Source organism: Dermacentor andersoni, chromosome 1, assembly GCF_023375885.2.
Source record: "Dermacentor andersoni chromosome 1, qqDerAnde1_hic_scaffold, whole genome shotgun sequence".
Lineage (NCBI taxonomy): Eukaryota > Metazoa > Arthropoda > Arachnida > Ixodida > Ixodidae > Dermacentor > Dermacentor andersoni.
The window spans coordinates 341,103,407-341,125,296 of record NC_092814.1 but is presented as its reverse complement, the minus strand read 5'-3'; the positions used below and the strand labels follow the sequence as shown (position 1 = coordinate 341,125,296).

The 21,890-nt window shown below is 47.2% G+C and overlaps 1 protein-coding gene across 5 annotated transcripts in view; it reads right to left on the bottom strand.

Moving 5' to 3' along the window:
- LOC126516536 (uncharacterized) overlaps nucleotides 1-21,890 on the bottom strand; it is a 160,073-nt gene that overhangs the window by 37,868 nt on the left and 100,315 nt on the right. For all 5 annotated transcript variants that reach the window (XM_055063945.2, XM_050166661.3, XM_055063947.2 and 2 more), the window contains 2 exons: nucleotides 17,049-17,242; nucleotides 2,759-2,903 (listed from right to left, as the gene is read on the bottom strand). In XM_055063945.2, the coding sequence (XP_054919920.1) occupies nucleotides 2,759-2,903; nucleotides 17,049-17,242 (339 nt within the window). The remainder of the gene's footprint in view (nucleotides 1-2,758; nucleotides 2,904-17,048; nucleotides 17,243-21,890) is intronic.

The window sequence follows — 21,890 nt, the reverse complement described above, 5'->3', positions numbered from 1 at the left end:
TTCCAATATCATAGGTGTATCTTACTTCGAGCAATGATTTGATAACAGCAATTAATCAGTGGAAACGAACGCCGGCTGAATGTAAAGCAACACATGGCAATATGCTCTACTGTTTCCATAAAACCACAATAGTCACAATATGAACTGGTAGTTTGCCCAAGGTAGAACAAATACCTGTTTGTAAATGCCATCACTGTTGACCAGAAAAAATTACCTTAGCAGAGTGTGTGTGCAGGCCAGTTGGTGATTCATGATTTGGGAAGTTACAGTAAGGAACACACAAGACGAACAAAGGAGAAACATGAAGCAGTACTTACAACTGATGATTTAATGAAACGAACGCCGAGCTTATATAGATCAGACACACATGTGTACCATAGAAGCAATGAAAAAAGAACAATAAAAAAACCAATAAAAGCACATTGCAACTTTTCACAGGGGTGCAATATTAGTACCAAGATAAACGTTGAAGACTGCTGAGGCACCGAACACGTGTGTATCACATGGAAAGAAAGTTCTTTCTAAGAAACAACATACAGCGAGCTGACGCAATCACCAGCCTTAAAGCGCCGCATGGCTGCTGCCTCTACAATCTCTCTTTCCAGCTGACCATTCTTTCTGCCAATAATCTCATTCTTTGATAACAAAAAAACAACAGCCCAAGCAGCTACGGCAATGAATAGCCAAGTTTGATGACCCTCCGGCAGCCCCTGGAAAATGCTCATGCTCACACAAGCGAATGTTAATGCACCTACCGGTTTGTCCAAGATAGTGTCAGCCCCACTTAAGTAGAATGTTATAAATGACACGTGTTGTGCAAGGCACATGCGAATGTGTATGCTTCATTTCACAGGAGGTCGAACCTGTGGTTCCCCCTGCCACCATGCCGCGCAACTTCGAAAGTTTACAAGGGGCTGAAAGGACAACATCAACCCCATATTTACCAGAAATCTTTTTAAGATTATCGGAAACCTTATGTATGTAGGGAAGTGCTCCAAATTCTTCCTACTAGCCTGCTCATTAGAAATTGCTAATTCTTTGCCCTTTTCCAAAGCTTAGCAAGCAGTGATTCGGCAACTGCAAGCAAAAGAGAGCTCAGAAAACCCGCCTTTTGTACACCATGCAGAACTTGGTGGGGCGAGGGGACGCCGAGCTGTGCCACTCGGCACTTTGCCTTTTTGTTTCAGGGTCATATTTAAACACCCAAGACTTGTCACATGTGATGACGCTGTCTAAAAAGTGGGGGTCACTTTCACACAAGTCCCAAACTTCCTGACACGTTTCAATTCAGCTTGATTTTTGGTTGTCCGTTAGCCACTTTGGGTAAACTATTCACGCACGCTCTTCGCATCTGCAAATTATTTGTCAAAATCTTGTGAACGGTACTTTTTAGAGTGATTAGTGTGCTAAACTGACTAGAAGGACACTCAAAGGTCGGTCTGAGTACAAAAGATTTCTCACACACGTTTGTCACATTTTTGTCGGTCATGGTTGTTGATGGTCGCCCATCACAGGCTTCATTGCTGACCTCTTCTAGACCTTCTCAGAAGGCCTTGTGCCACCAGTAGACTTGATGTTCTCACAAATAGTTATCGCCAAACACTGTCTTTATCATAGGAAAAGTTTCCACTGCGGACTTGCCGAGTTTCACAGAAAACTTGATAGCAATCCGTCGTTCTAACAAGCACTGCATTATGGCTTACAGAGGGAAATAAAAATGAGTTTCGTGGAAAAGCCTGTCATTACTCTCCAGATGGTTGCGGATGACTAAGCGACCATGCATGCATAAGCTAACTTCCCACTCCACCAATCCCAACCAGTCCTAGCACGCTGCAAGATAGTCATTTCACAATATAATCACTGACATTACTTTTGACATTACTCTCTGCATATGAAAGGTCGCTGCATGGGACATCCTCGCAACCAGAGTAGCCAGGTCCCAACCTCAAAAATGAAGCCACTAAGTTCTCAGAAATAACCCATACATTAGCCAGCCACAATTAAAGACGAGGAAAGTAGCTAAGGTAGCCACACAAACGAAATGATTACCTACCTTATAGCATATGCATATCCACTATCTACGAGCTAGCAAATGTAAGTCAGTTAGCAACGCTGACATATTGCATTTTACGACATCACTGGAAACAAATACAGGACATCTCAAGGCATACTCAAGCTACCTAGTGCATTAGCATGGTCCTTTCAAAGACCCAGTGTTACTTATATGCCTTTCGTACTTGATACTTGCTGTAGTCAAAGCGTAGCTAGGTAGTAAAGAGCACAAAAATTATTTTAGCTAAGAGGTCTCAAAAGTATGCAACTTGGTGTAAAGTAGCCGAACACAGGAAGAAGGTAAAGACAGCACAACGAACAATGGAACAAAATATGTTAGGTGCAATGCTAAAAGAGAGGAAGACAGTGGTGTGGCTTAGAAATCAGACAGCGGTAGCCTATACTTTAGCTGAGATTAGCAGGAAGAAATCAAATTAAGGCAGATTATGTAACGCATAGATGAGATAACCAGTGGCATATTAAAGCACAAGATTGGGTCCCAAGAGAAGTGAAACGCAGTTAAGGAGGGCTGAGAATTAGGTGTTGTGATAAAATTAGAAAATTTGCAGGCAGGGGATGGAACTAGTCGATTAAAGACAGAATTGAAGATCACTGAGAGATGTTTTCAACCTGCAGTGAACATAAATTAGGCTGACGACAGTAACGAGCCAAAGAGTGACAACCCTGCTCGCCACCATTCACTCACCAGACATTGCCTGCGCAATCAGGTCGCCATGACGACGGTCTTCATCTTGCTTGTGACCACTGTGCGACTGCGGGCGGTTGCCAATGGGCTCTGGTTCATCAGATGCACAGCACAGTGCCAGTGAAGCTGGCACATCATTCGGAACCTGTGCAGGAACAGCTCATTGAAGTGCTGGTTGATTAACAGTACAATTAACTAAACAGGAAGGTTAAAGGCATGCTAAGAGCACGAGTTACATATTAGCGAATTAAACCCTTCTACAGCGCACCGAATAAGCAACTTCTACTATATGACCGCGAGGATGCTTGATAAGCGAGAACAGATGCGAGAATGAAAGACGGGTGGTGTCACCCCCTTTAGGTTTCTGCACCAGCGCACTGTGATGCCACAGACTTCAACCAGCTTTCATCAGGTCTAGCCGATTCCTTTTTCAGTGAAGATGAAGTACATTGTAATTCTGAAGGAGTCAAAGAATAAAGTTTGCCAGTTTTGAGAAGTTTCACAATGCCACAATGGCCCAAATACAGAAAGACAATATGAACTCCGTGACGACAGACCGCTGCACCAGTACTGGAGTTTCAGCTCAAAATTTTGAAAATGGAAGTTTCGTTTTGTTTCCTATTCAAGCAATCAACGTATTACCACAAAATCAATACGTAAATTTAGTTTTGAAAACATACTATATGAGCCTAAACTGATATAGTGTTCTCTCCTTAGCATCCCTTTCAGTTGAGTCTGAGAAGTGCACTGCTACAATAGCAACGTGGCCTCTCTATACCACAGTAAGTGGAGGCTTTGTACAGCAGAAGAAATGCAACAATGAAAGACAAATTGGGCACCACTATTTTTTAGGTTGATTTCCACATTGAAAAACATTGCTGTAACATCTGTGATTTTGACTACATTTACTCAGGCCTAGTCAATTGCCTAACTCTCAATAATCAAAGAGAAGCTAGCAAGTTCCAAGAACTTTTCCTGCTCTAAAATAGCCAAAATAGAAAAAGCAGTCCAATATTCTTTACATTGTTAAGAATGGCGAGCTGCAAGGCAAAATTGCCACCCAATTATGACTGGGGGACAAGACGCGCATCCCCCACTCTCCGTCGCTGCAGCAAGGCTGCGTTCGAAGAAGCGGGCTTTGTGCTGAAAACCGCCTCCATCCACCAGCCCCATCGCCGTTGTGACGAAACGAGTTCGGTGGGCGAACTATGGTGCCGGAGCTCTCCAGCGGGGACCTGATCTGCTACGCATGAGCAAGCTGCCGCGGGAAAGCCGTTTTTTGTTGCTTCCCATGCCCCGATCGGGACGCAAGACAACGAGCTACCCACCATTGGCTCCGAGTTTCCCGGAACGGCTCCCCTCAGACGTCGGCTCCGGACATCGGAGCATGTGTGCCTTTGTGTGCGTAAACTGTTCTGCGGGGCGGCGGCGAATTTACAATGAGTAAACGAACGTTCGCGTCACCTTGTATCGCCGGCAGACCGAGTGTTTAAAAATGGCTGTTGTGCGGATGCTCGACACACTTCTCTTGAGCAGTCATGTTGGACTGATATAAATATTGTAAATAAACCCATATTCCTCGTTCTCGATGAGAAGCAGTTCTTCCCTTCATCAACGTCCTCAGCGTGTATAAGTTGGACGACGGCATGGGACAGCTACCTTCGAATTCATGCCGGACTCCAATCTTGACAACGGACCACGAGCGATGGGATTGAGCCCTCAATCCTGACAACTGGCTGACAGCGGTGAGATGGACTTTGCGACGTGGTGCTGTGACTGCGGTGAGTGCTTGGTTCTTGCTTTGACTCTCTAGGCTTCATTTTGTGGTTGTTCTGTTTAGAACTGTAGGGAAGCTAGATTGTTGAGTGTTAGCTAGGTTGTGTTTTCCTAGCTAGATTTAGAGAGCAGAATCAAGGCAGTAAAGCAGTAAAGCAGCAATCATGGAGTTAAGGACACTGCTGAGAGACGAATTGTTGATTGTGGGTGAGGAACTTGGCCTAGACGTGCGCAAGGAAATGCTAAAGTCGGAATTATTGGAGCTAATTTCCAATCAGGCCAGTGAGGAAGATATTGAAATGGGATTGGAACTTCTCAAAAAGAGAGAGAAATGGGAAAGAGAAAGAGAAGAACGGGACAAAGAAAACCGAGAGAGAGAGGAACGCGATAAAGATCGCGAGTTAAGAAAAATGCAACTTGAACTTGAAAGCAAACGTTTGGCGTTGTCTCAAGGAAGTGAAGGTGCTCTGGGACGATCAAGTGAGGCAGAATCGTACCGCATGGACAGGCTATTAAAGCCATTTGAGGTCGGGATTGACATAGGCTTGTTCCTAAGCAATTTTGAAAGGACTTGCGAAAAGATGAACTTCGGCCCGAGTACATGGCCACAGCGGTTGCTGTTTATGTTGCCGTGCGAGGCGGCGGAAGTAATCGCCAGATTGAGTGCACAGGATGCATATGATTATGCAAAAGTTAAGGCTAGTCTCCTGAAGAAATACCGCCTTTCAGCCGAAGCTTTTCGGCAAAGGTTTAGGAGCACAGGCAAGAAAGATAGCGAGGGATATCCAGAGTTTGCATATAGCTTAAAGGCCAACCTAGTCGAGTGGCTTAAAAGCGCGGAAGCGTACGACAACAGAGACATGATCATTGAATGCATGTGTCTAGAGCAGTTTTACAAAACCATCCCCCAAGCTGTGAAACTGTGGGTGCAAGACAAAGGGAATGTAAACACTGTGGAAAGGGCGCCCGAATTAGCCGAAGAGTACGCAACCCGTAGAAAGTTGAACGCCGAGGAAGGAAACTTGGACGGTCGAAATGGACCGCGGAAACCATTTCCGTTCAAAAGGGGTGCGCAGACTAGACGATCGGAGCCTGTAGACATGGCGGAAAAGCCCGCAAGAAAGAGCGAGGAGAAACTTAACGAGGAAACCGCACAAAAAGAACAGAAAAGAAAATTCGAGTCTTTTAGACCAATTCGCTGTTACAAATGCCACAAACTGGGACATATAGCTGTAAACTGCGGGAAGCCTAGCGTAGTTTTCTCCTACGTGGAGGAAAAAGATGAGAATATGGAAATATTCCATATTCTCATCTTCACGACCTGCAAGTTAATGGAAAACCATGCCGAGTGCTAAGAGACAGTGCCGCCACGATGGACATTGTCCATCCATCTTACGTGACGGTAGATGACTTCACCGGAGAAGTAGCATGGATAAAACAGGTTGTAGAAGAACACAGCGTGTGTCTGCCCATAGCCAAAGTCAAAATCAATGGACCATTCGGGGAGCTAGAGACTGAGGCTGCAGTTTCCAAATTTTTGTCACTGCAGTATCCTTACATCTTTTCGAATCGTTCGAATCAGTTACTGCGTGACAAAGGGCTCAAACTGGGAGAGGGCATAGTACAAGCATTGACCCGAGGCCAAGCTCGTAAGATCGCGGCGCTTTCGGCTGAAAATGCACAAGCTCCTCCAGCGGAAGCAGAAAAGGGGATAACTTCAATACCCGAATCCGAGCTAGGCCCGAGGGACAAAAGAACAGTTGAGGAGAGCCTGCCAGCTGACCAGCTCAATGTGAGCGTATCACCAGGGTGTCAAAGTTCACCCCTGCAGGAAGAGCCCGCTGATGCACTCGCAAGCGAGACAGGGTCGTTATTATCACCGGCCTCAAAGAACTTTGATCAGCTCTTACGTGTGGATAAAGAGTCACTGGCAGCTGAGCAAAAGAATGATGAGAGCTTAGCTAAATTACATGACACAGCTAAAGAAGGCATTGCTAGGCGCAACGTGACGATACATAAGAGAGGAGGTTTGTTGTATCGGCACTACAGAGATCGAAAGGGTAGGATTTTAGATCAGTTAGTCGTACCTACTAAGCATAGGGAGGACCTTTTGAGTCTCTGTCATGGAAATGGGTGGTCCGGCCACCTAGGCATAAACAAATCAAAGGAAAGATTGCTTATGGAATACTACTAGCCTGGCTGTTTCAAAGACTTAGAAAACTTTGTAAGATCATGCGACGCCTGCCAGTGTTCTGGTAAACCAGGAGAGGCATGGAAAGCTCCACTGAAGGTAGTGCCCTTAATAACAGGGCCTTTCAGACGACTTGTAATAGACACGGTAGGGCCTCTTCCAAAAACAAAATCGGGCTACAGGTACTTGTTTACCATGCTGTGTCCGGCTACCAAGTTTCCAGAAGCAATCCCTTTGAAAGAGCTCAGTTCCACCGAAGTAGTAGACGCGCTTTTGACAGTGTTTGCACGAGTTGGGTTTCCAGCCGAAATTCAGGCAGATCAAGGGTCAGTATTCACGAGCGCACTGACTTCCACATTCTTGCAAAAGTGCGGGGCAAAGTTAATACACAGTTCTGTCTATCACCCTCAGTCAAACAGTGTAGAGAGGTGGCATTCGGTGCTTAAGCGAGTTTTGCGTGCGCTCTGTTACGAGCATAAGGAGGACTGGGAGAACTGTCTGCCGGCAACTTTGTTTGCTTTGCGAACGGTTCCACATGAAGCGACAGGGTTCTCACCAGCAGAACTAGTGTATGGGAGGACACTCCGTTCTCCACTGAGAATGTTAAGAGAGATGTGGGAGGAAAGAGGGGAGAGTCCAACAGTGGTTGAATACGTGCTAAAATTGCTGGAACGGCTAAGCGCAACCCAAGAACTAGTCGGAAAGAACATGGGAGTAGCTCAAAAGAACGCCAAATTCTATTACGACAAGAATGCGAGGCTTCGTACGTTTAACGCCGGAGACCAGGTAATGATCCTCAAACCTTCAAGAAAGAACAAGCTTGAAGTTCACTGGGACGGGCCCGTTAAAGTGTTGCACAAACTTTCAGATACTAACTATGCTCTGAAAATGCCCGGTCGCAGGAAGGAAGTGAGGATATATCACTGCAATTTGATCAAGCCATATATAGAGGGGAGCGGAGTCGTTACCTATACCATAAAAGAGCAGGATGGCACTAGTACCAAGTTTAAGGAGTATAGGGCGACCTCCAGCTCTGAAATCGGCATAGAAGAAGTAGTAAAACATCCTGTAAGCTCGCACGCTCTAAGACCCGAGCAGCTAGATGAGCTAAAAGAGGTGTTAAGGGAATATCTCGACAGATTCAGCGATCGGCCGGGTAGAACCGAACTAATAACGCATGAAATAGAGCTGACATCAACCGAACCCGTAAGATCAAAGCCTTACAGGGTGTCTCCAAGACAGAGAGAGATTATGGAGGCAGAGATACAGCGCATGCTAGAGTTGGGAGTTATTGAGCCCGCTGAGAGTGACTACACGTCACCGCTAATACTGGTAGAAACCCCTAACAAGGACCCTCGTCCGTGTGTTGACTACAGGAAGTTAAATGCCATCACTAGGGATCAGCTCTACCCGATACCCAACATTGAGGAACGAATTGAAAGAGTTAGCGCTGCTAAATACATTTCAACTATAGATCTCGTGCGGGGGTACTGGCAAGTTCCCCTTTCAGAAAGTGCCAGCCGCTATGCCGCATTCATCTCACCTGTAGGCACTTTTCGCCCTCTCGCACTCAGCTTCGGGCTGAAGAACGCGCCCTTTAGCTTCTCTAAATTAATGGATATTGTCCTAAAAGACTTGCAGAAGTTCGCCTTGCCCTATCTTGATGATGTAGCAATTTTTTCGGACAGCTGGGAACAACACGTATCGCACCTCAAACAGGTGTTCTCACGGTTGAAGGAAGCCGGCTTAACGATGAAAGCGGAAAAGTGCAGGTTTGGTTGTTCGCAGGTTGCTTATCTGGGCCATGTTGTCGGTCAGGGCATGAGACGGCCGGCTGAGCTGAAAATAGCTACAATTGGAAATTTTCTCAGCCACGCACGAAAACGGACCTTCGTTCATTTTTGGGACTTGTGGGGTACTATCAACGGTACATTCCGAATTACTCGCAAATGGCAAGTCCATTAACGGACGCCCTCCGAAAGGGAGCACTGAGTAACGTACACTGGGATAAGGACAAAGAGAACGCTTTCCAAAGTTTGAAAACGCTATTGGTTTCTCGCCCTGTGCTTCGCGCGCCAGACTACACAAAGGAATTCATAGTACAATGCGACGCAAGCGACGGAGGTATGGGCGTGGTACTTAGTCAGGTCGGCGACGATAACGAGGAGCATCCTATCCTCTATGCCAGCCGTAAACTAAATGTAAGAGAGGAAGCCTACAGCGCTTCAGAGAAAGAATGCGCTTGTTTGGTTTGGGCCGCACAGAAGTTGTCGTGTTACTTGTGTGGAGCGAAGTTCATCTTCGAGACCGACCACTGTCCTCTGACGTGGCTCAATCAAATGTCACACAAAAATGGCCGCTTGCTCCGATGGAGCCTCACTCTCCAAGAGTACAACTTCTCCGTTAAATATAAGAAGGGAAAGTTGCATAGCAATGCGGATGGATTAAGCAGGCTAATTTGAATTCTGCGTTTGAGGGTCCCGCCTAAATTTGAGGGTTACTAGTGTTAATTTTTCTTTAAGTGAAGAAGAACCCCTCTCATTTAGCAGGATTCCCTCCATGATTGCTGAATTTGTCAGCAGGAATTTGCTTCAAAAATTGGCATAGCGAAATGCAGCATTTTTTTTTGTTTCTGCACTTATGTATTTTTTATTGAAGCCTAGCGGGTCGAAAGTGAGAGCCAATACACGTCATCTCGGCGCAGAGCCGTGTTGTGGGGTTCATTTTGCAGTTGCCTGTCCTTGTTGGATGTTTTGGGGCGGTGACATCAATACACAAGTGGTCACTGCGAGCCAAGACATCAATCCCCCCCCTGACCACCAGCCGTTCTCTTCCTGCCTAGCGGTTGTCAGCGCTAGACAGTCGAGATTTTTCGGGCCATGGAGGCGCTGTTAAGAATGGCGAGCTGCAAGGCAAAATTGCCACCCAATTATGACTGGGGGACAAGACGCGCATCCCCCACTCTCCGTCGCTGCAGCTAGGCTGCGTTCGAAGAAGCGGGCTTTGTGCTGAAAACCGCCTCCATCCACCAGCCCCATCGCCGTTGTGACGAAACGAGTTCGGTGGGCGAACTATGGTGCCGGAGCTCTCCAGAGGGGACCTGATCTGCTACGCATGAGCAAGCTGCCGCGGGAAAGCCGTTTTTTGTTGCTTCCCATGCCCCGATCGGGACGCAAGACAACGAGCTACCCACCATTGGCTCCGAGTTTCCTGGAACGGCTCCCCTCAGACGTCGGCTCCGGACATCGGAATGTGTGTGCCTTTGTGTGCGTAAACTGTTCTGCGGGGCGGCGGCAAATTTACAATGAGTAAACGAATGTTCGCGTCACCTAGAATCGCCGGCGGACCGAGTGTTTAAAAACGGCTGTTGTGCGGATGCTCGACACACTTCTCTTGAGCAGTCATGTTGGACTGACACTCTTTTTCTGAAGCAGTCATGTTAGACTGATATAAATATTGTAAATAAACCCATATTCCTCGTTCTCGATGAGAAGCAGTTCTTCCCTTCATCAACGTCCTCAGCGTGTATAAGTTGGACGACGGCATGGGCCAGCTACCTTCAAATTCATGCCGGACTCCAATCTTGACAACGGACCACGAGCGATGGGATTGAGCCCCCAATCCTGACAACATTGCACCAGTGTACCAGTGCCGAATTTGAAAGGCCAAAATTTGATTAAAGGAAAATCTGAGCCTCATTTTCTCCAGTAATAATTAGCCAACATTTGCTCCCAAATGAACAAAATGAATTTTGTAAAAACCACTTCACCAGTCTAAAGTGATTTTACTGTTGCTCCCTAGTGACCCTCTAACTGTTGTTGAAAACGCTAGACCGAACGTTAACATCAACACTCACACTAAAAGTTTAGAAACAATCAGGAGCTCCAGAACTCATATACTGAAATATATAAGAGAACCTCCTGTAAGCGCAGTTAGTGCAGAATTGAAATAAGCAAAACCCAACTGCACACACTACACAATAAAAGGACACGAGAAAAGTGCTACTGTTAACTGCTTATTTAAGGACATGAAAGAAATAAAGACAAAGGAAAGGGAGACGCAAAGAGGTCAGCCAAAACTAAATATCACTCACGCCCTACACTGGAGGTGAAGGCGGGGGAAGATACATCTAAAAGATGAGGAAACCGAATGAGGCGGGCACCACGAACACATAAGCCATGCGATTGGTGCACATAACAATCAGCATGGAAACTGTTTGTACAAGTCTGTCACTGTGACAAAATGCAACAATACCATCATCGCGCTCTGCAGCAATGGCAGGTGGCGTTGCCATTCCAAAATTATCCATTCCAAAAGTGGTATGATATACTAGCTAGCACAGTCGTGAGCAATCATCTCAGTACATGATGTTCTGGACAGTTGTCAAGAATGTGTTATCAAGAATCTCGTCACCATGGCAGCCACCACAGGTATTTGCTGTGACATCGTTACTAGTGCGAACAAGACTACGAAAAAAAGGCGGGACAGGACAGAGCGCTAGACTTCAGCTGACAAGCTTTATTCAGAAAAACATACAACGAGGCCACTGTATGTTCAAATAATTGCACAGACAGACCCATAAACGAATGTGCGAAGTAGGAGACAACCAAATGCAGAACGAAGCCGATAAGCGCCCACAAGTTGTTACAAAGCATACACCAGGTTCTTCTTGAGGTACAACACTGATTTATCAGTGAGTGCCAGTGATGAAGAGCTTACACATTCATCAGCAGCTTTTGAAATGCAAAATGCCTTGAATATTCCATCTAACTGCCCGGTGAACTGTCCGAGCACTTGCATGTTATGAAAACATGGGGAGCATTTACGAGTGCATCTGCAGCACTGGTAAGCCAAGTGGCCAGTGCCTCCTAGAGTGTTTACAGCGTTCCGGTGCTCCCTAATCCAGTCATTCAGGCACCTGCCTATTTGTCCAGTATAGCACTTTCCCCAGGGAAGTGGAATCTTGTATACCAACCCCACATCACAGGTAACAAAGTGGGTGACATGCTCTTTGGTGCACATACTGTGACTCCCAGCGTTGTTTACCAGCCTGCACATTCTTGCAAGCTTTAGTGGTGCTGAAAACAACACCTACATAGCACTTGTTTGCCACACTTTTTAGGTGCTCGGACACCCCATGTACGTAAGGCATAGCCACAGGGCGCCAACTGGGACGTGTATTATTGTACAAGTGGCTGCCGGGTTGGCTTTTACCTCTTTGATGAGGGTCTCAGTGACTGACACCAAGGTGTCAGCAATGGCTCGCTTGTTGCTGAATGCTACAGGAAACGTGATTTAACTATAACACCACAGGCGCCTGGAAGTCACTGAAAAGTGACACGATGCGAGTCAAAATCTGAAGCCATTCCCTTACCACACATATAAGTTGTTTCTATGGGTCTGCTTCGCAGTGCTGATAGTAGAAACTGCAGTGCTGACTTTTAATGGCAGAAATACGGACTATTTTTTTTTGTCTTAGCTACAATGAAATGAACGTCAGGACGGAAGGCTGCAAGTTCTGCAACTATAGATGTCAACAGGTGGGACGACTGTAATCCGACATTGGTGGCTCTCGCCGGGAAGATGATGGCTCCGGTCAAGTCATTGAGAGTGATTGAGCATAAATATGGATATGGTTGCAATGTATCTCTCGTACAAAAGGAGCAGACAAAGCAGGGAATGACAGCCCATGTTTAGGCATACATCGGGGACACTTCCGTTTGGACCAGACACTAAGGAGGAAGTGGCAGTTGAGTTGAGTTGAGTAAATGGTGCAATAAGCACATTCATTTAATATGATATTCACGTGTTCGTCCTGTCAAATGACACGGCCGAGGCCAAACATCTGGACATTTTCCTGGCCAGCTGCGGGACCCATGTCTTCAGTCTCCTGCTCGACCTCCTTAAGCCGGCCCCACCGCATGTTAAGACACTGAGTGAGCTGCTCACCATACTGCGCTCGCATTTCAACCCGGCGCCGTCCACACTAACGGAGCGGTTCTGCTTCAGCAACCAGAACCGCCGGGAAGGGGAGACCCTCGGGCAGTTTGTTATTGTGCTACGAGGGTTAGCGAATGCCTGCACCTTTGGGGACCAGCTGGACTTGCTGCTCTGGGATCGTTTCATCTGCGGTATAAACAACTCTGCCATGCAGACGGAAATCCTGGAGCTACCCGACCCCTTGCTGGATGACGGTGTGAAGGCAGCGCTGGTGATGGAAGCTGCAGTCAAGGACGCTGGCGAGATTGCACGTGCAGCCAGCTCACCGTCGGCTGAAGCAGTGATCAACAAGTTGGTGGCAAAGGGCAGTACCTGCAGTCACTGTGGTGGTAGGCACTCCCCCTCACAATGCCAGTTCTCCCAAGCACAATGCTTCATGTATGGAAAAACTGGGCACCTGGCGCGGGTATGCCGAGGTGGAAGGACAAACGGCGGTGGCGGCGGCAGCAGCAGAAGCAGCAGCAGCCAGGGTAGCCGTCGCAAGGGCACGCGGCGGAGACATGCGGCAGCAGGCTCAAGTTGCTCCATGACCAGGCTCCACGTCGAGGCCGAGGGCCCACCGATTTTCGACATGTGGCACACAGGCCTTGTTCCATTGTCTGTGCCACCCTACATGCTGACCGTCGAAGTCTGCAGGCACCCCATTTCCATAAAGCTGGACACGGGCCAGTGTGTCGGTCATGCCCGGGAAACTGTTCCAAGCGTACCTTCCCCGGTGTGTCCGTCGAGGCTTTGGGCGTGATACTGCGCAGCTACTCCGGGCAGCTCTCCCAGGTCCAGGGTCAGGCCCAGGTCAGTGTTCACTTTGGTGACAGGGAGGCAGTCTTTCCCCTTTACTTAACCATGGGGCCGTCGCCAACCCTGCTAGGCCGAAAATGGATTCATGCACTGGGCGTTCATCTGCCGGAGCACCAGGACGCCAGCCTGCATGTGGTGAAAGATGTCCCCAGCCTCCTGACCGAGTTTGAGTCACTGTTCCAGCCAGGGGTGGGCACATCTGCTAGCACAACAGCTGGCATCTATGTACCTGAGGGAGCCCGGCCTCATTTTTTCAAGCCTCACCCACTGCCGTTCAACCTGTAGGACGGGGTCACCCAGGAGCTGCAACGGTTACAGCGAGAGGGCATCCTGGTACCTGTCAAGACATTTGAATGGGCCATTCCCGTACCTGTCCTCAAGCGAGACAGGAGTGTCAGGATCTGCGTGGATTTTAAGGTTACCATCAACCGTGTCGCCACCGTCAAGAAGTACCCGCTGCACCGAATTGAAGATGTCTGATCCACGTTGCCCGGGGAACACAAGTTCATGAAGTTAGACCTCAGAAATGCCTACCAGCAGCTGGTGCTCCAGGATGCTTCCCGGAAGTATGTCACAATATCGATAACTTTGGCGCTCTTTCAGTACATGTGCTTACCGTTTGGTGTGGCCTCAGCCCCAGCCATTTTTCAGAGGGAGGTGGGCAGCCACTTCAGGGGCATGAGGATTGGCAACGTACTTGGATGCCATCCTGGTTACCGGGACCGATGACAGGGATCACCTGCAGAACCTGCACAACGTCCTAGCACGACTGCAGGATGCCGGTCTCAAGTTCAAGCTGGAAAAGTGCATTTTTCTGGCCCCCAGTGTTGAGTACCTGGGACACGTCATTTCCCAGGCCGGTCTAGCCTTGGCTCCCGGCAAAGTTGATGCTGTGCTCAAGGCACCTAAGCCCCAGAACAAGAAGGAGCTTCAGAGCTACCTCAGCCTCATCAGCTTCTACAGAAGTTTCCTGCCGAATCTGTCGGCGCACCTAAAACCACGCCATCTTCTGCTTCGAGATGGTCAGCAGTGGGTCTGGAAGAAGGACCAGGACATGGCCTTCCAGAGCAGCAAGGAGTTAATCACCAAGGCTCCAGTGCTGGCACACTTTGATCCGGTCAAACCTGCCATCCTGACTGTAGATGCATCGCCGTATGGCGTGGGAGCCGTCCTGGTGCACCGAGACCAGGATAGCCAGGAACACCCTGTGTCATTTGCTTCTCGTCGGCTTCATGCTGCAGAGCAACGCTACAGCCAGCTGGACAAGGAAGGCCTGGCCGTCATGTTCAGGGTCGAGCGCTTTCACCGGTACCTGTGGGGTCAGAAGTTCTAGGCAGTCACGGACTACAAGCTGCTGTTGGGGCTGCTAGGGCCTGACAAGGCGGTTCTCATGCAGGCATCACCTCGAGTGGTATGCGGGGCCTTGAAGCTGGCAGCCTACAGCTACCACATGGTCTACCGTCTGAAAAAGGACCTGGGACTGCTGATGCCCTGAGCTGCCTGCCCCTGCCAGAGGTGCCTGCTGCTGTTCGAGAGCCTGCTGAAGTGTTCATGCTGGAGCAAGCATACCCGGATGCACTCTCCAGATCTGCAGTGTGACAGGCGACCAGCCAGGACCCAGTCCTGTCTCAGGTGATCAAGGTGGTAGCCCAAGGGGAGGAGTTGGTTCAGTGGGCCTATAGCCACAAGGTCGCCGAGATGACCCTGCAGCAGAGCTGCCTATTGTGGGGTTCCAGGGTGGTGCTCCCACAAAGTCTCCGATCCAGGGTCCTGCAGTTGCTGCATGCGGGTCATCCTGGTGTGGAAAAGACGAAGCTGGCGGCCCGGTCCAACATTTGGTGGCCTGGCCTGGACCAGGACATATGGTGCAAAGCTGAGAAGTCTGCCAGAAGCATCAGCGGGCCTCACGTCATGTGGAAATGGTCGGCCTTACGCCACTTGCAAGGCCGGCCACTGCGGACCCTCCGGACGGAGCGAGGCTGGCTAAGGCAGCACCCAGCGTTGCCACGCCTGGCCCATCAACACCGGTACCCAGGCAAAGTACTCAACCGCAGAGGCTGCCAGACCGTTATTCGCCTGGATAACAGGGGCCCTCAACCCAGCTGGGACGGTGGCAGAGTTTCGACCACGCATGATCTTATTTTACATAGAGCCTGGATGTATTTTGCTTGTATCAAACAAACGAACTGGGGGTAAGGGGTGTAACGAGCATGTGACACCCCCTCTGGCATAACTTTCGTTGGCATACTAGGCACAGTGGCCTGCCAGGCTCAGTGGTCACCGCACCAAATAAACACCGACGAGCACAGCTGCTCGGCGGTCAGTCATCGTTCACCTCGATATAACAAACTTCAATATAATGAAATTCTCGATATAATGAAGTATTTAACTTTTCATAACCTCTTGTTCGTAGGACACCATGTAATTAGAACCTCAATATAACAAAATAAATTGCTTCACAGCAAAGGAATGCCGACCGACACAATAAATGGAAACTTTCGTGGATGTAGATGGTCAGATTATTGAATTACAAGCGATTGATTGCAAATGCACCTCTCAAATCACGCGTGGCGTGACGAGAGCGACCGCTGAATTGAAGCCATATCATGTTCCGTATAAAGTCCAAGTGTGATGGCATCCTATAGTGCCCAGTGCACTTTGTACTTTAGTGTGAGTGGAAGTGTGTGACGATGAGAAATAAAAGTTGTGGCATCATGCATGAGTGCCGCCTCGCTGCACGAGCAAAGGGAAAGAGGGGGAAGGGAGCTAGCTCGCGGTAACGCAATCAAACACATGCATGGGGTGGGGCAGGGGCGGCTGGTGCACGTCATGATTTCTGACGCGCGTTTTGGCCATGGCTGCACACGGCTGTAAGCACGGCTAAGCGCATATGCCGCCGCGCATCCAGCTTTAGAGGTAATCTCTCGCGTGTTCAAAAAGTGCACGTGTTGGGAGGGTGCGGCATCATGTAAGCTATCTTCCTGTGCATTAAGTATTGAAGGTTGCGTAATCTAAAGTTTTGGTGACCCGTTGGAGCAAGAGGCAGACGAAGCATTCGCTCCCCGCTGCCGGTGCTTTTCATGATAGCGTCGTCCCAGTGCCAGCGACACTATCAGCCGCGAGGGGTGGAGTGCACGCGAAAGCATGGCTGGCTTCGCTTAATTCGTACCGTCTATGTGAAGATATCTTCGAAGTACGTGGCATGAAACTGTATCATTCGTCGCCGAGTCTCGAATTTATCAAAATGAATTATTTTCTCATTCAAATTGGTGTTTTTCGATTGCCCGATAATTCAGAAAATTCTGCGGTACCTTTTTGCATAAGAAAAATTGATCGGCGACTGTATTTATTTGCATAAAGGGTCAAATTTTAACGCAGCAAAATTTCAATGTAACCAAGCAAATTGCCAATTTTACCTACTTTGTCATATCGAGGTTCAACAGTACTAAGATAGGTTTCGACATCAAGATGCATGGACAGAGGCAATATCTACGTTTCAGAAATCACAGGAACTGTGCAACTAACCTCAGAATGGTCTTTTCCTGGCTTTGGATGTGCCACTGGACCACAGTTGGTTGAAGTGTTGAGTAGCCGAGAATCAACCAATCTTGGCTTTGGATACACCACCTGGCTGTCACTGGTCGTGGTGCTGAAGGGCTGTTGCTCGTTGTGGTCGGTATCCGATGCCCCAGCATTCTCGCTTTGCTTGCGCAGCATCTCTGGAAAACAACAGCAAACAAGAACAGTGAAAGTCTTTGTTATGGCTATTAGTTGATTTCGAACTGTACAAATTTGATCTCTTGATTCAGTGCACAATAAAAACATGCAGCCTAGCTTTCACAAATACCACTACCATGAAAAAAAAGAATTGAGGCAGGTTATGAAAATGCACACTTTGAGATTAATGCAGTGATATACGTAAAAAAGAACCAAAGTAATTTCATATGCTTATCGAGGGAAGACTCTGTAGTAACTCAAAAATAGAGCTTCAATGCAGGGATAAGCTTGGACACAACATGTATGTTGAGATTCTGCCTACTGCCAGTATTCGATGATTGCCACCCAGGGTTTCCAGATCGCTCCAACCACAAGTAGGCAAATTGGCCTCCGCAGTAGCCCAAATGTAGCCAAAAGTGAAACTTTTGGTGAGCCCAAAAGTAGCCAAAAAGCTTTCTCTTTTTGGGAAGTCATTTCTTAAGCGTACTGAATTATTCTCGGCCAGAATACCTACATATTAGTTTTTCCACGCATGACCACGCATGACCTCCGCGTTCATTGTCACGGCCATGTGGCACGGAAAACAGATGCTGCACAAGCGCAAGAAGTGCAGAAACGCAGGCATGCTGGCAAATTCATGATAAGGCAAATGCAGTCCTCATTGCAAGTGCACTGTTTTATTTTTCCAAGAGCATTAATAAATTACGTAAAGAACTGACAAATAGCACCGCGCAATAAACACGCTAAGCAATGGCATGCATTCAGGTGTTCAGTATTAGTATTACTTACAGCTCATGATAATTTCGCTTAACACCACACAATGAACTAAACGAAAGACTACAAAAATTTACAAGACAAAGTCTAACACAATAGATGGCAATTGGTACAAAAGTTAGTACGATATATAGACATTTAAAAAGTATGCTATGATTAAGCATCACGAGCTTATTGCGAAGTGAAACTGCTTGGTCCGTACAAAATGTCAGAGCTGAAACGGGACAAAAATTTGTGGCTCGGTTTAAAATCCTTGCAGCAGCCTTCGTTCCTGGCCAGGGCAAACTACACGTGGAGGAGCGCTACCAATGTTTCGTTTGACATTCTATTTCGAAGGTCAGTTTTGATGAGCGAGACCTGGCTGAACACTCGTTCGATGGTGGCATTTGATACGGGTAGTGATAGCAAAGACAGGAGGGGGTTTGGAGTTGTGTAGGGAACGGATGGCTGTGGTGGCTGTGGGGCAACGGAAGAGATATGTTATGCGTTGGCTTTGGAGCAGGGGCAATTTGGGCAGGAAAGGTCCAAGCAAATTGCCACATAGGCGCCATGCGGCAGGCAGAAAATTCGGCAACTTTCGGTTAGGTTCAGCTTGGTGTTCTCCCTCTGTTATGGCGCCGAGGTCACCCGCGGCACACCGTCAACAGGAGCTAAAAGCATCTCATGGTTAAAATGTAGGATGCCGAAAGCTCACATGTGGAGGCGGCAATAGTTTGCAGGCGCGCCCGGGTAGCGTTAGTGCGCGGATTCCCGAGGCCAGCCTACTTATATTAAAATTATCAAAAGGCCGCGATTCTTGACCTTTTGACATGCATATGTGTTCTCTAAAATATAATTAGCAAATTTTGATCTTGTAGTAAACGCGCTCAATTTCTTTAACCTGCTGTCATCTGCATTTTGATTCCAGCGTGCTTTTCATTGGTGCTTAACTATTTTTACTTTTTTTTATACAGGAAAAAGATATAGCCCAAAAATAGCCACATAGCCAAAGGAAAAATTCTGACACCAACACTGACAAAAAGTAGCCCAATTTGGCTATTAATAGCCCAATCTGGCAACCCTGTTACTACCAGTCTGTGTCTGTCCCAGCATGCCTCAGTCCACGATGCATGCAGCGATGGGTTGACCGAAACCATACTGCTGAGGTCAACACAAACAGGGCACTATGGACTGGTGAGGAGAGGTGTGTGCAAAGAGAAGCAATTAAGACGCAAAAAACGGTGGTAAGGTTGACTATTAGTCTTAGCCCATTTCAATGCTGCATTCTTGGCCTAATGCAAACTGGTGTGGGCCACACATGCCAATGGTGGCCAAACACCATTCTGCATTGGCATGAGATAAGTATACATGTGATTGTGGCCTAAAGATTAGAGCATCGGACTGTTGTGCCTGGAAACTAAGGTTCAATCTTACTATTAGACACATAATTATTTTATTTTCTGTGCATGAGCTATTCAGCAAGACAGCAACAGCCACAGTTAGTAATGTCCGGGAGGTCAACAAAGGCAGGTGAGTGATAGTAAAACATTGCAGTTGCAGTGACTGAATTGCAGAAGTTAGTATCAGGTGTCAGAGACCAAAGCAAAATGATTTATTAACAGGACAGGCAGAGAGACCAGCATGAGAATATGTGTATTACCTGCCACTTTGTACAGGGGAGGGGAAGAAATGCATGATGACTGGGTCAAGAAAGAGTGCATAAAGGAAAGTATGCATAACACTGCCATTTCCTTAAAACTGAAAGCCTAGGCCGCCTGATTAGAAGATGTCCAATACATCCTTAACAGCCGTTATTGCTGCTGTAGTACTGTCCCACATAACCGGTGCACCATAACATATTACACCCACATGAAACCAACAGATAATGAAACAAAGGAAACTGACATTTAGAAACAGGTACTAAAGAATGGAACAAAAGTGAACAAGAAACAACTTGCTGAGGCGAGTGTTAAACGCACATCCTCTGCTGTGTGCGTGCAATGCGTAGCAACTGGGCTACTGTGGGAGCTGCGCCCATAACCACTTGTTTGAGTACTTATGCATGTGTACAGATATAGCCCTGGGCGCATTAGCCAGTTCCCCGTGAAGCCATGGTGGCAGATCTGTAACATCCTTTCAACCACAGGAATTGTGTAGTATGCGCGCTTAGGGGAGGACAGTTAGCCAATAAACTTTCCCATGTTACCTCGGCTAGGTAATGAGTTACAGGAATAAGCGGAACCAAGAGGCTCGCTACAACCACACTGCACATTCGATCTTCTAGGTTTCTGTAATAGAATCAGGTATGGCAAGTCAGCGCCACTGCTGATAGTGTAAAGCATAGACTCCTATACAAGATGGTATCAAAAAGTTTTGAGAATGATTCTGTCTTGAAGAAAGTGATTTCTTTATGTGCACTTAGACACTGTCATCTTCGATGTAGTCCCCTTGAACAGCAATACAGTGCTCTCAGCATTCCTACAACTTTGCAAATATCTCCTAGAAGTTTTTTTTCCGGTACAGTCAAATCTCATTACAACGAATCTCAAGGGACCACTAAAATTGTTCGTTATTTTGAAAAATTGTAATATTGAAAAAAATCTTATTTTCATGGAAAATCATAAATGCAACAAAAACAGTCGCCTACCTTTGCTGGGAACACGTCCGCAAATGCGTTAATGTATAAAAAAAGCATGGAGTATTCGGAAATGAATGCATGTTTAGTTAAAGAAATGGTGCAATCCCCCACACCTTTACAATGTCAATTCCAGCGTCCACTTGAGAAACAATATCCGCCTTTTCTTTCAAAGAGAATTGCCTCCGCTTTTTTTAGTGCTACTTCCAGAGCTCATTGCGAACATAGAAACGAATGTCTAACGTTTAAAGCGAGCAAAACAGCCCTCTGACAAACGTACCGAGGTATTCGGTTGACGGAACAAAGACGGCGAAGGCCGGCGAGGCGCAATTGCAAGTGCAGGCGATTCCGATAGGGCAAATGCACGTTTAAAAAAGGGCAGGAGCATAGAGAAATATAGGCAGGCATACTGATGATGATGGTAGTGGCACATACGAAGCATTTGTCATCGTTTGTGCCGTTGCAAGCAGATTCTTACGTTTGAAATTCGTTGTTGTGAAGCGTTATTAAAATACGATGACGATGAAATTCGGTGCATTATTCTGAAAAATTTGGTATTCTGAACTTCGTTGTAGTGAAAGATTTGCTTGGTGGGGGATTTTCGAAATGTTCGTTAATTTGAAAAAATCGTTAATGTGAGGTTCACTCTAACAGGATTTCACTGTACAAGCTGAGAAACCTGCAATTCGTGCCTGATTTAAGCAATTGTGTATAAATGATGACCTTAGAACTTTGTAACAAAGCAAAATAATTGGGGGTGAAACCTGATGAATGACCCTTTCATGCAGAGGACCATCAGTAGGGACAAAATTTAGGTGTACGGGTATATGACACACAGAAACAGCAAGAGTCATTGCATTGGAAAAAATGTCTCCGCAACTGAATAGAGGCTAGGGATGTCCACAGCTCGGGAAAAAGTGCATGCTCATTGTTGTCTTTGGTACTTTCAGTACTATCCACCAGGAATTCATCTCAAATGGCCCGACTATAAAGAGAGAGTTTTACTGTCAGTTTTGAAGGTATCTGAGGGAGGCAGTTTAGGGGACACAGCCCAATCTGGGGTGCACAAAGGGCTCGATGCTGTACGACAACAATGCACCATCACAAATCACTCCGCACATGCAAGTTTCTCGTCAGAAAACACATGGTTCCTACCCTACTTGTCAGATCTGGCTCCTGCTTATTTCAATCTCTTCGCAATGTTAAAAACCCAGCTCAAACGTCGCCATTTTGACAGAATACAACTTAAAGATTGAATCACT